The following is a 14,055-nucleotide window of genomic DNA, read 5'->3' as shown; positions in this document are numbered from 1 at the left end:
CTTTGGAGTAAGCTGTTGGGGGAAGAATCAGTTTTGTTGTGCGTTTCCTCGACTGATGAAGCCTTCCGGATCGAAGGCGAAACGTTTCTGCACAAAAAAATAAATGTCCAGATGACCTGACTGAAAAATGTTGAATCGTATATCTGGATTATTGAGTATGGACTTTGTTGCTAATAAACAACATTTAACACTTTTCATTTAATATGTCAAAGTGCTATGCATATCATATGACTGTTAGTGAATATGTGTCACCAGCTATTACAGCTGTTGCACAATTTTTGTAGCAAATAAGCCTAAATAAGAGGGCTATGTTCTGACAAAGGAACGTATATAAAATATCGGTATCGTACAAATAAGTTTTAACATATCAGCATATCGGACAAAAATCCAATATCCCGCGTTTTAAACCCTTCCCACTCTCTCACTCTATTCTAAACAATGTTTCTAAACTCAAAACGCTCTAAAAGAGCACCGAATGTCATGATTTCAGCTCCCTGCCTCCGCTGCTCTCAGCCACCTGCAAGCGCTCTTGGCCACGCCCACTTCTACACTCTGCACGCTGAACAGCTGATCAGCTGATCAGCTGCAGCAGGAAGTTTATCCTGCAGTATGGGTTGCGCAAAGGTGCAAGAGGTAATGATGACACCCATCATATATATATATATATATATATATATATATATATAACTACGTCATCCACTCAGAGAATTGTGCAGCTAATTAATTCAGCTTCCCTTATAGAAAGACCCACAATAACCTGACTAAAAGGGTGAATTATACCATGTAAAACTTAGGATTTAAAATAATTTTCCATGTTATGTACAGACATACAAGCAGGTTCTGGACATACAAGTCTGCTTTAGGGACAAATATGAGCATAATTGTAGCGAAAACAATAATTTTAGCAGTACCCTCTTCTGCAGAACTTTATAATTCAATTTACAACATGTTAAAAAGCATAGCAATTTCACTTTATTAGCAAAGTTTTGTTGTTGCTGATGAAATATATTTTTATGATCTCTCTGGTAATAGAAACTGTATGCCTGGATGGAGTTTGGCTGCTACTTTATGCCCAGCCTATTGTGTTAGCTGAGATGTCTGAGTCAAAGAAGAGAAGGGGTTCAGGTCTTACCTTGGGCCTCAGCTTGACAGGATCTGCAGGCAGGTGAGAAACAGACACAGTGAGGGGAATACAATATGAGAGTGTGGTGGCTTCTTGACATACAACCTCAACTGTCAACCTCTTCTGGCCCTCATAACGCCTCTGAATACATAAAAACCACAGTTTGTCTGCTAAGGAAGCTTGTCAAAAGCCCAAGCTGGCTTGAGACGTCTGTAAATTCAACAAGTACCAGTCTGGTGACACAGACGCAAAGCTAGACGCAGCATTAAAATTCAACAAGTCACATTTTCATAGGACTGTTAAACAGCTAAATGTGTGACAAGTCAGAAATAAATCATGTTTTATTTACTATATACTTACTACAGAAATTTGAGTAGTTCTCCACTAGGAATTATAAATTGTGGGTAAAGGTTAAGGCTATAATTTCTAACTCAAGGACCTTAAGAATTAGAATAAAACATTATCAGTATACCTGCAGTTAGATACAAAGCAAAAGAGATTAAGAAGATATTCTAACGAAAGGACCACATACGGCACATTATACAATCTACAAACTGTAATACAACATAATGATGGAACATTTGACCTTGATTTGTGACTTTGACCTTAGAGCTAGGGGATGAAAAGTGTATGCCACACTCAGACTGAGTGTGGCGTACACTTTTCATCCTGCATCATCACTAGATGATGCATATCCGAAGTTATGGACAAATTATAGACAGATGGATGAACGTATGTATGTATTATAAAGTGTTGCATTTCATTAGGTGGATAATAAAAACAGGATCAGTGAATATATTTTCCTCTGAGGAGAATGAAAAATGGCAAATTGGTAAATTTTATGTGAACATAACTTTAGATTTCAAAATTAGGGGTGTATAACTAAACTGAGGCCTAAAGGTCACCAAAACCTTTTTTCAATTTAGTGTTCAAAAAGACATTCTTCCTCACCTGTTCTCCCACAGACTCCGAGCCGACCCAGACACTCCTTATGAGCCCCCAGGCCACATTTTAGACAAAGATAACCCTGGTTAAAGATGCCCCTGGAGACAGTAAAATACTGGATGTATTTCATGTACAACAGCAACCAGAAACGAAACACCTTGACATTTGGAAATTTCTGGCTTCTGTCACATTGTCAAGATAAGTGAAATGACATGGGAAACGTCCTTCAAGTTTTTAGAAAGCATAAAGCCTGCACTGTGAGCTCAAAACAGGGACAGCTAACAGTCTGTATGACAGGATATTAGATATTTATTTTCATTCAACCTCAGTAAGTTTTTTTCTGTCAGGTTAAGGACTTTTTTTCCTTGAAGTGCTTAAGGAAAAGTGACTGAGAACTGAACTATAAAATGTCATTGTGTTCTTTTCTTTTCTTTTCATGTAAAAAAGATTAAAAGTATATTTTGTCACAACAAGCTGGTGCTGGTGAACCCAGTGGTGCAGGCAAGCAGGCGAGAATTCAGGATACATATAAAATAAAGAATTTATTCAACAAAAGAGCAGACAGGGCAGCAAAACAAACATGGATGATCAGGAGGTACTCACGGAACAGACAGGTCATCACCAGCGGACAGAAGACAATGCCAGAACAAGGGTAAAGACAAACATGCAAGCTTAAATACACATACTGACGAAGACTAACACTCAACACCTGTCAGGTTCAGAGGTTTAGGGAATAGGGTAATTATGAGACAAAAGGGAGCAGGACTGAGAATGGGAATCAGACAGACACAAGACATGAACATGACATAAGATGGAGCCAGAGACCAAGGAAAACAAACCCTACATATTTATCTTGTCACACAATTGTTTTGCTATTCAAGAACAGTAGGTGTTGTAACAGTTAGTTTACCTGAAGGGTAGCACCTCGCTAGTATTTCATCGGGTGCACAGTTATTCAGTATGAATCAGAATTAGCAAATTACCTAAACCTTACCTGAGCAACAGGTGACAGTAAGTACAGGATGTGATTCTTTCAAACGTGTGCATCTTGAACTGGTGGGAGTTGTGATTGGCCTTTTCTGGTCGGATATTTGATCTAACACATGGAACAAAATCAATATTTGGTTAACTACTGTATTTTATAAAGTAGTATGTATTATAACATTAATTTATTCTTGATTGTGTTGTTAAATAATTGCTTCACATACAAAACATGCTTATTTGTAAAAATAAGCTTAAAATGAAACTCAACTTTGAGTTCAAAAAAGTTAAATCTGGTCCTCTGGACATCCAAAAAACAAAACAAAGCAAAACAACAACAAAAAAAATGTAGAAACGTTTCGTCTTTCATCCGAAAGACTTCCTCAGTCTGAGGTGCTGTATTCAGCTCAGTGTTATAAATAGCACCTTCTCAAAGTGGATCAACAAGTTTTGCTGCTGACAACCACAACCAGCTGCTCACATGGTCAAGAAGGACCATCAGCCTAACAATGGATCATTAGCACACTGATGGCTGTTTACTATTCACAGATGGTTGAGTGATATTAGCAATAACAGCATTGTAAGAGGAGGACAGTTGAACACGGAGGCCTCCACCCCTGTTTAATGAAGGACGGTTTCTTTTCACAAAGATGGCCTCCTTTACTCCTCTCTCAAACCATCATTCCTCTCTATCCAGGATGTGAACATCTTCATCCCTGAAAGGGTGACCGCTGGCCTGGAGATTAGTGTAGACTGCCGAGTCCTGGCCTGATGTTGTTTTTCTTCTGTGCTGGTCCATCCTTTTGGGCAGTGGCTGTTTAGTTTCCCCGATGTAAGACTGATCACAGCCCTCCTGACACTGAACAGCATACACAATATTACTCTGTTTGTGCCAGGGGACTGAATCTTTGGGATGAAACAGTCTTTGCCGTAATGTATTTTGGGGTTTAAAAGCAACTGGGACGTTGTGTTTAGAAAATAAACGTCTCAGTTTCTCTGATACTCCCTCAACATACGGAATGACCACTGGTCTGGGTCTGGGTTCCTCCTTTTCACCTGATGGCTGACTGGAGTCCTGTTTGGGTTTCTTCTCTGCTTTCAGGAAGGCCCAGTTAGGATATCCACATTGCTCTAGAGCCTGTCTTGTGTGGGATTTCTCCTTCTGCCTGGCTCCTGAGTTAGTGGGTACACTGTCTGCTCTGTGATACAGAGTCCTGATGACTCCTAACTTGTGCTCCAAAGGGTGATGGGAGTCAAACTGCAAATACTGTTCTGTGTGGGTGGGTTTGCAGTACACCTCAGTTTGCAAATGTCCTCTATCAGAGACTGAGACCTCACAGTCCAAGAAAGCCAACCTGCCATTTTTTACATCTTCTCGTGTGAATTTGATGTATTTATCCACAGAGTTGATGTGGTCGTTAAAATGTTGGACTTCCTGAGATTTAATTTTAACCCAGGTGTCGTCAACATACCTGAACCAATGACTTGGTGGTGTCCCTGAAAAGGACGTCAAGGCTCTCTTTTCAACCTCCTCCATGTACAGGTTGGCAACAATAAGAGAAACTGGAGACCCCATAGCACACCCATGTTTCTGCCTATAATATTGCTCCCCATATGTGAAGTAGGTTGACTGCAGGCACAGTTTCAAGAGGTGACACAGTTGTTCCGTGGAAAGTGTGGTCCTGCTGCTCAGAGTGGTGTCTGATTTTAATTTTAAACTGACCACCTCTACTGCATCATCAACAGGAATGCACATAAAGAGTGATGTGACATCAAAAGAGACCATTGTTTCATCAGTCTCCATGATGACATCCCTCACCTTATCCACAAAGTCCATGGTGTTCTGTATGTGGTGTTCTGAGCTGCCAACTAATGATGATGATAAATGATGATAATGATGATGTTAATTGATGATGCAGTTGAGGTGGTCAGATTAACAGTTTAAGATTAAAATCAAACATAGTAGCACAGTTGGTAGAGCGGAAGACTGCTGGATTAAATCCCCACTAGGGACATTTCTGGGTGGAGTTTGCATGTTCTCTCTGAGCATGCGTGGTTTTCTCCAGGTACTCTGGTTTCATCCCACAGAGCAAATGCATCTTAGGTTAAATGGTAATTCTAAGTTGTCCCTAAGTGTGAATGGTTGTTTCTCGTTTGTCTCTATGTGTAATGGACTGTACTTATATAGAACATTTTTATTTGATTAAGATACTCAAAGCGCTTTACACTACAATCTGTGCCCTCATCCATACAGCACTCTATCTATACAAAGCTAATTGAACAAATCATTCTAAAGAGAATAATTAGTGCTTTAGCTCACATTCATACACCGATGGGACACACATCGGAGGCAATGAGGGGTTCAGTGTCTTGGGACACTTCGGCATTGACTACTGGTGGAGTCAAACTCCCAACTCTTGCACTAGAGGATGACTGCTCTAACCACTCAGTCACAGCTGCCCCTGTGTCCCTGTGATGGACGTGTGACACTGCCGCTTGCAAAGCACCACCTTCTACCCAGAAAGGAGAAGCTGGTGAAGATAATGGATGGATGGATTTATCCTGTGCCCACATAGAAATGTGGGTATTCCAATATATAAATATATTTTTTAATAAATACCCATAAACCCAGCATTGTTTCAATTGCTGCAGTAACAATACCGGGCTTGTAAGTGGTGCTATAATACAGTCACAAAACAGCAAAAACAGGAAACAAGTTGGGGAGCAAGTGCATGAAGCTAGCATGCTGGGCCTGAAATTTAAACACAACGCAAAGAAGAGGACAACCTTGTGACGTTGATCAGATTTGATTTGGTGCTTTGCTCTCATCGTTTTCTAAAAGTTAGTTGTCAACACAAAAACACAAAGATGGTGTTTTGACATAAAATGAAAATACAATTTTGTGGCTTATACACTGTTTTTAAAATGTAATTATTTATTAACTATTGCGTATTCACAATAGTCTTTCCAGTGTGGACAGCCTCTTACTTTTGCAAAGATCTTAGACATTTGAGAATTCCTTCTACTTGTCAGTCTAAGGAATGTATCATAATTTCAAGATGTTCAAAAGTTGTGCCCAATAAAATGGGTCCAATTTCTCCCTCAGAAACTACAGGACAAATAAACCTGTCAGAGCTACTCTAACGTTCATTTTCTCATTTGGAACAAACAAACTCAAGATGTGCTGCTGGCCTGCAATCAGAGGTGAAAACCACATGACACAAACTGATACATTTACTCCTCAGTGAGCCATTGATATTAGAACAGTTTCTGGTCCTTTCATTTGACAAAAGTTAGACTCTACTCACAATATTTGTCAAATCATTTACTGTATTGTTGGTGAGTAAACCAAAAAAATAAAGAAAAATTCAAAAGTGCAATCAAGCTGTAGAAAATGCAAAAAACTAAACTTTTTTTTTTTCTAAAACCTCAGAGTTATTAGTGTATTTAAATGTTTTTTTTTATTTTTTTTCAAAATGTCTAAAACTAAAATATTAATGTATTCCTGACAAACTAACCATTAGTGGTGCTAAAAGGAATTTCTAAATGTTTGCAGTGTTAAACATGAAAATCAAAAAAAATTGTGGATAATAAACATGTACTTTAGCTTGAACTTCTTTCACAGATACTGTCCCTACTTGGGGGTTGTGTGCTGAGGAGCTTATTTCAAAAGATGTAAAATAAATTTGAATTTTGATGTGAAAATTGCCGTACTTCCTTTACATGAAGAATGATAAATGGGGCTTCTTGCTGTTTTTGTGTCAGCGTCAAGACGACATGCATTTGATTTTATCTAAACTATTAACGAGTGGAAAGCAACTTAAAAGTCAGCAAACGTATAATGCTGCAAATATTCCAGGGGTTTAGTAAATACATTCAGATTGCATCTCAGCTGCCAATCTTCTGATCATTTTCAACAATTTCTTCAAAGATATTCAGTGAAAAAAGACAAACACCCGAACATCTGTAGAACTTTTCTGAACTGCAATGCATGTGTGGAAATAGTGTGTGTAAAGTAAGAAAGATAAAACTACATTTAGTTTAAAGTGAAGAAAACAGCAGATTTTAGACAACGGAACCATTCACCTTGGAACAAAGAACAATTTTAGGATTACACAGGAGATGGCAGCAATGTGAAAATCTCAAGAGATAATGCTAGGAATAAATATGATAAAGGGTTGGACTGCCTGTTTTGACTAGCTGAAATGTCTGGTTTAAAACTAGTATTTTATTTATACCTGACAGAAATGTGGATCTGATTTTTGTCCCAACTGCAATAAGGAAAAAGCTAGCCCAAGTGATATTTTTCCTTGAGAAGGATTACTTACTAAAACTAGAGAAATTGCATTTCCTGTGAAAATGAAGTGTGAATGCTTATTGCTGACAAACTTGATGAAAAACAGCTGAAATTTGCTAAAAAAAATAAATAAATAAATAAATAAAAATCTGAAATGTAGCCAAAATTGTAGAACAAATGTAAATCAACAGAAGGCAGAAAGAACACAAAAATTGAAATGAGTGCAAAAAATGTGGAATTATCTGAAAAAGCTAATATTAGCATAAAACAGCTAAATAGTAGCAGAAATAAGTGAAACTAGCATAAATAAGCTGAAAGGAGCATAACAAGTTGACATTAGTGGAAATATTTTAATTAGGCTAAAAGAAGCAGAAATTACAAAAACTTGAATTTATCTGACAACAGCTAAAATTTGTTAAAATATGATAAAAACTAAGCTGAAAAGGTAGAATTAGCTTAAATTATCACAAGAAAGCAGAAAAACACAAGTTTGCCCAATTAGGCTGAAAGAAGCAGAAATGAGAACAAAGAAGTTGAAATTATCTGAAGAAAGCTGAAATTATCAAAACAAAACAAAACCAGCTGAAAAGTAACTAAAAAAGCAGAAAAAAAGGCTAAAATTACCAGAAGGAAGTGAAAAAAAGCACATTTTGTTGAATTAGGCTGAAAAAAGTTGAAACAAAAGTGCTGAATTGCACAGAATTTGCTGATCTTTTGGAGGAACATGAGCCTGAACAAGGAGATATTCCACTGAGCTGTGAAGCAGTGCAGGCTGAACAAAGACTGCAGAGTCTGACAGCAGCAGGTTGAGTTTGAGAGAAGAAAATCAAGAGAATCCCAGAATATGTTTTTATTTGCCGTTTATTTGACCTAACTAATGAATGAACAAAACAGCAAACTGCAAAGCAATCCCCTTATTTCACATGAAATGAATAGTTTGGTGAAGGTTTAAAAAAAAGTTGTGGTTTATTTCATCTAATTAGAGGGTAACATTCTACCTTTGAAAGAAGCCAAACCATCAGTAGATCACATTCATAGGTGTTTATTGATGCTGGGGGCACTGCAAGGTGAGCTTTCAAGTCAATCTGAAGACTTCAAAAGAGCTGAGAGCGAGAAATGCTCAATTTCCTTTCCCCTCACATGCATTGTGGGTAATGCACCCAATGATGTTCAGCTTGAACTCATTGACCTTCACTCCGATCCATCACTGGCAGAGCACTAAAGGTCAGTATCCCTGTTGGATTTTTATTCCTCCCTCAAAGACGAGCAAATTCTACACATGAAGAGACATGTTCAGAAAGTACTGGTTCTCATGGCGTACATATGTGAACACTGTTAGTCATAAAGTTTTACAAATTCACCTTATGCATTCTCTCCCAACGCACTCAGCCTTGCACTGTGCTCTGCATGTCTAAGTCAAACTTTCAGCCTCCCCTCAGAGCACCGGCTCAAGAACTTGAAAAATAAAAATCAAGAATTAGATGATAGCATGACTGAAGCTGCTGTATTTAGACTGGTAAAAATGTTCACAGTCCCTAAAATATACCGTAGATGTGTTTAACAATATGTTTGTGTTTAATAAAAAGCACATAAAAGCAAACAACATGCCATTTTTCCAAGGACTGGTTGAAACATTTAAGGAGGAAAAATAACCCATCTAGGCTCTCACATTATAAAGCTTGCAGACGATACAGCGGTGGTTGGTTGCATCACAAACAAAGATGAGTCCAGCTACAGGCCGGAGGTGGAACACCTGGACATCATGGAAGGACAAAGGAGATGGTCATGGATTTCAGAGGAGGCAAACGCCATCACCCCCACCTTGAACATAGGAGGATCTGCGGTGGAAGTGGTCCCGGTACTTGGGTGTGCACCTGAATGACAACTTCAGCTGGGGCAACAACACCACCAGCCTGATCAAGGAAGCACATCAGAGACTCTACTTCCTCAGGCGGCTGAGACGAGCTGGTCTGGGAAGCTCAGTCCTCACCTCCTTCTACAGGTGTGCAGTGGAGAGCATCCTGTGCTCCAGCATCAACATGTGGCATGGAGGCTGCACAGCTGCAGAAAGAAAAGCTTTGCAGAGAGTAGTGAAGGCTGCACAGAACTCTGTTGGAGTCAACCTCCCCACCATCACTGACAGCTACACCTCTAGATGCAGGAAGAGGGCCACCTGCATCATGAAGGACCCCACTCACCCAGCACACACACTTTTTGCCCCGCTCCCCTCAGGCAGGAGGTTGTGGAGCATTAAGTGTAGAACCACTAGACCAGGGGTGTCAAACTCACTTACAAAAGGGGGCCCAAATTAAAACCTTTTTCAAACTAAGGGCCGGTTTCAGAATCTACATTAACTCAGGTTAGATACCCAGTATTGTTTCTTGGTTGCAGGTTCCTCAAAAAAAAAAAGTTTGATTGGTCTCATTTGACGTTCGCTGTTGCACTTTTGACATCATAATCAAAGGTTACTGAAAAAATCAAGTGAAAAATTATTTTATGTTTAACATATCAACTTGGGGGTCAGATAAGATGTCAACGAGGGCCACATTTGGCCTTGAGTTTGACATATGTGCACTAGACTGAGGAACAGCTTCTACCCTGAAGCTGTTAGACTCATAAATCCCTAACCAGGAAAATCACTAAGGAAAAAAAAAATCAAACACAAGAACTCAAAGATCAAACTCGCATAAAGATTTGCTCTTTTCTTTTTTTTGTTCTGCTAGTCTGTTTGGTACACTGGATGCAACCACTGACCAGTGAGCTACCACATCCCACATGTGGGGAGCAGAGGGATGCCATCCACAGTTGGGCAAATAGGTGGAGGGAGATGTGTGTGCTTTATGTTTTCCACCTGAGAATTCAAACTTACAACCTCCCGATTGCAGGCTCACCTTCTCTAACCTCTGCGCCACCACTCCCCCATAATCATAAATAATGCATTTATATTTAAATGAGACATTCACCAAGAGCCTGCTCAGTCTCTTATTGGCATATGAAAATATTTGTGCCGTTACCAAAAAAAAAGTAAGTAACCTTTATATTCTAATTAAGAAAACTTCATATTAATTTACTCAAATTACGCATCATAGCTGTCAGTACTGAGGTGCCCATGTACTTAAGACCTGTTTTGCTTTTATTTCTGCAGTTTATTTTTATTGAGTAAAATAAAGGCTGGTGTACTTCAAGTACAAAACAAACAGTGATGAGCCCCCTACCCCACAATAAAGACTTTAAACTTCAGGCTCTGAAATTTGATGAACATGAGAAAGGAAAAATGCAAGACGGAAAAGTCCTTGTTGAGATGTAACTCAGTTGAAACAACAATGTATTTTTGCAGCACACACAATAAACTTATAGTCCCATAAGTGTGTTTATTATCTGGAGCCTTCCTCCTCTTTGGTTAGTCCATTTTCACTTTCTGAATTGTCCTTTTCTCGTGTCATTACCCAATGCACAGCCGCACCTAGCTTATTCCAGATGAAACCCCTCTAGGCTTTCTATGGCAAAACAGCTTTAGGCCAGGAGTGGTTTTTATTTTTCTAAATTTTGTAAAATGCACATTAAGCCTTGGGCAAGTATCAGGGGTTTTACATTACCAGGTGGTACTGTACGGTACTCTGTGCTGTTTCAGACAAGATGAAGAAAGAAGTATAAAAGTTCACAATCTGCACTGCTGCTACAGCAAACACTTTCAAGAATGTGGCAAAGCACTATGAGAAGGGGGAAACATATTCATGAAGGCCAAAGCACACTTAATGAGAATTTAGTGAGACATTTAAAGTCTCAACAGTAATGTCAAATCAGCCACACATTAAATTTGCCTGTAAAATCCTCTAAATCTTAAAGAATAACACGTTAAAATCCACTTTATCTTCACAGGACAGCGAATTAAACAGTGTTCATGGCAGAACAACTTTGACTCTCTCTTCTTTTTTTTTAACAGTTTATTTTAACGCACAGTGAGTGTATGTGTTTGTCCGTCAACAGTGTGTGCTCAATCACAGCCAAGCCCTGAGCAAACAGCGCACATGGAAGAGTCAACAGCCCTCTCAGCTTTGAAACAACACGGTTGCAAACAAAGACAAACAGACGAGACGTATAGACGCACATACACTTGGCCTCCTGCGTTTGGAGCAAACTGCCATGACCGAGGTGTTCGGTCTTACTTACATTGCCATCTCAAACTGATCCAACCACTTCTTCTTCAGCTCTCTGGTCTTAAAGAAAAGTTCAAAGCCGACGTGGCCCTGCTGGTGCGTCACGTAGAACCCGTAGCACCACTGTGGATTTCAGGAAGAAAGAAATTAAACATGTTTTGTTCATGCATGTGATTTTTGTGCAAACATTGTGATTATCGTGAAATATGTATGATGATCTGTGTCCCCACCATTATCCGCTCCTTCTCTACACCTGTGAATAGTACTGTTTCTCCTTAACTACATGTTGCAGGTGTTATGACCCAACCCAACATAGAGCGTGGGCCATCATGCACTTTGTTTCAGCTGTGGCTGTGTTAAAGCGCTTTATAAATAAAGTTGATGATGATGATGATAAAAAAACAAGCAGTACACAGATGTGTCCTGTCACTGAGATTTGAATTGTGAATGTTTGACTCGAATTGAACAGGAAATGCAAGTGACCCTTGATGTTTTAGTGGAAAGGTGTTCAAGGGGGTACGAGTTACACTGAGTATAAGAACAGAGGAATTTGTTTGGTTTGTTTGTTTGCCTGGTTTTATTTTATTTTTTATTTTGAAAGTGATGGAATCTGGTGAGTGGAGGGAGCAATTTTATTGACCACCAGGCACAATGGCGGAGCCAGTGGGTGGCCAATGGTGGCATTGGCCACCATAGATTAATATTTTGCAACCCCAAGGGCCACTCCGATTTTTTCAAGAAACTATACTTTTTAAGCAATATAAAACTAGAAGGCGTTGTTTCCTCAAGTACCTGGGGTGACCAATTTACATATATGAATTTGACGGTGGCCATCTTGGATTTAGAGGTGGCAACACAAATCTCGACGGTGACCTTTGTTATCCCTAGATGCAGATACACACCAAAATAAAAGTTTATTTTTCAAGTTATCCAACTCACAAGGTTTAGATATACAGTAGTCCATCGCTACTTCGTGGTTCGACTTTCGCGGACTCGCTCTTTTGTGGTTTTTCCAAGTTAGACTGGACATGACACAATTGGCTGACTGATGGATGAGCTACAAGATCAGCATGGATTTTTTTACTTAAAATAAATTGTTTTAAATTACGTAGCACTTGCTGCACCTGTCTGCAGCCAACAGCTACAGGGAGAAGTTCCCTCCTGCAGCGTGTCAATCTCTGCTCTGCAGTGGAGAAGTGGGCGTGGCCGAGAGCGCTGGCAGGTGGCAAAGAGCCTTCAGTGGCAGAGAGAGCGGAGATCATGCCATGCTGTGCTCTTTTAGAGCGTTTAGAGTTTAGAAACATTGTTTAGAATATTGCAAGAGTGTGGGAAGTGTTTAAAGCACTTCATACACACACACACACACATATATATATATATATATATATATATATATATATATTTTTGTATATATACTAATATAAATTACTACTTACTACTTGTACTACTATTCCTACTTCGTGTTTTTTCACTTATCGTGGGGTATACATACATTTTGGCAGCCATCTTGGATTTCAATGTGGCAACCCAATTTTTGAAAGGACCATTATTTTATGCCTAAATGTGGCCTCTCACATAATGGAAGTTTCACTTATTTATCAAGTTATCATGCTCACATCACACATGGACAGACAGACAGACAGACACAACCACACTAAGATAAAACTGAGAAGTTTTCTTTCTAGCTTCATCATGTGGTGCAATAATATTCTATATTTATATTTTTTATTCAAACAACCTCAAACTTTTATTTTTTCATTTTTTATTTTTGTAAGGTTAGATTTAGTTTATTTAGTTCAGTGCGTGCTTCAGTAAGATATAGGGACTCAAAATGTGTTCTACCAAAATGCTGACTGAAATGTCAAGGGGATAAACAAAGAATAATGTGAAATTAGTAATAATGGTGAGATTTAAAAAAAAACACTACTCTAAGTCGCTCACTCAGAGCTAATCCTAAAGGTTTTTTTTTTTCATGCCAGTTATTAAGCTGCACTAATGACAAGGTAGGCAAAACTGCTTCAAAAGCCTCTGCTCTCCTGACATAATGTCGTCAACAATATTCTTCGGTTTTGCAGCCAGTGAGGTCACCAGCCTCACAGATCAACAAAAGTGTGCTGCCTGCTGGATTCTGTCAACATCAACAGAGGAGCAGCTGCAGTGGGAGTTTAACCAGAGTTCAGCTCCAGGAGCACTGAAAGACTTAAGCTGCAAAAACACTGAGGTGGTTTCTGCTAATCTGCCTCAGAGAACTTAAAATGCTTTTATAGTTATAAATTAACAAATATTATTTTATTTTGAAGCCAAGTCCCCACAAAAGATGCTGACCTTGTTGAGGATCTATCTATCTATTCATCCATCCATGTATCCATGTATTCATGTATGTATGTATGTATGTATGTATTCATGTATCCATGTATCCATGTATTCATGTATGTATGTATCTATGTATGTATTCATGTATCCATGTATTCATGTATGTATGTATGTATGTATGTATGTATGTATGTATGTATGTATGTATGTATGTATATCTATCTATCTATCTATCTATC

General features: G+C 38.8%; 1 protein-coding gene across 1 annotated transcript in view; it reads right to left on the bottom strand.

The window, feature by feature from the left end:
- The window catches only part of LOC119414281 (guanine nucleotide exchange factor VAV3-like), an 81,399-nt gene that overhangs the window by 25,701 nt on the left and 41,643 nt on the right, over positions 1-14,055 (bottom strand). Inside the window, exons 17-20 of the mRNA XM_037681375.1 lie at positions 11,517-11,626; positions 3,063-3,164; positions 2,075-2,166; positions 1,242-1,262 (exon numbers count right to left, since the gene is read on the bottom strand). Coding sequence (XP_037537303.1) covers positions 1,242-1,262; positions 2,075-2,166; positions 3,063-3,164; positions 11,517-11,626 — 325 coding nt within the window. The remainder of the gene's footprint in view (positions 1-1,241; positions 1,263-2,074; positions 2,167-3,062; positions 3,165-11,516; positions 11,627-14,055) is intronic.

The sequence above is a fragment of the Nematolebias whitei genome, chromosome 9 (assembly GCF_014905685.2).
Source record: "Nematolebias whitei isolate Nwh7 chromosome 9, NemWhi1, whole genome shotgun sequence".
NCBI lineage: Eukaryota > Metazoa > Chordata > Actinopteri > Cyprinodontiformes > Rivulidae > Nematolebias > Nematolebias whitei.
This window is presented reverse-complemented; position numbering and strand designations above follow the sequence as displayed.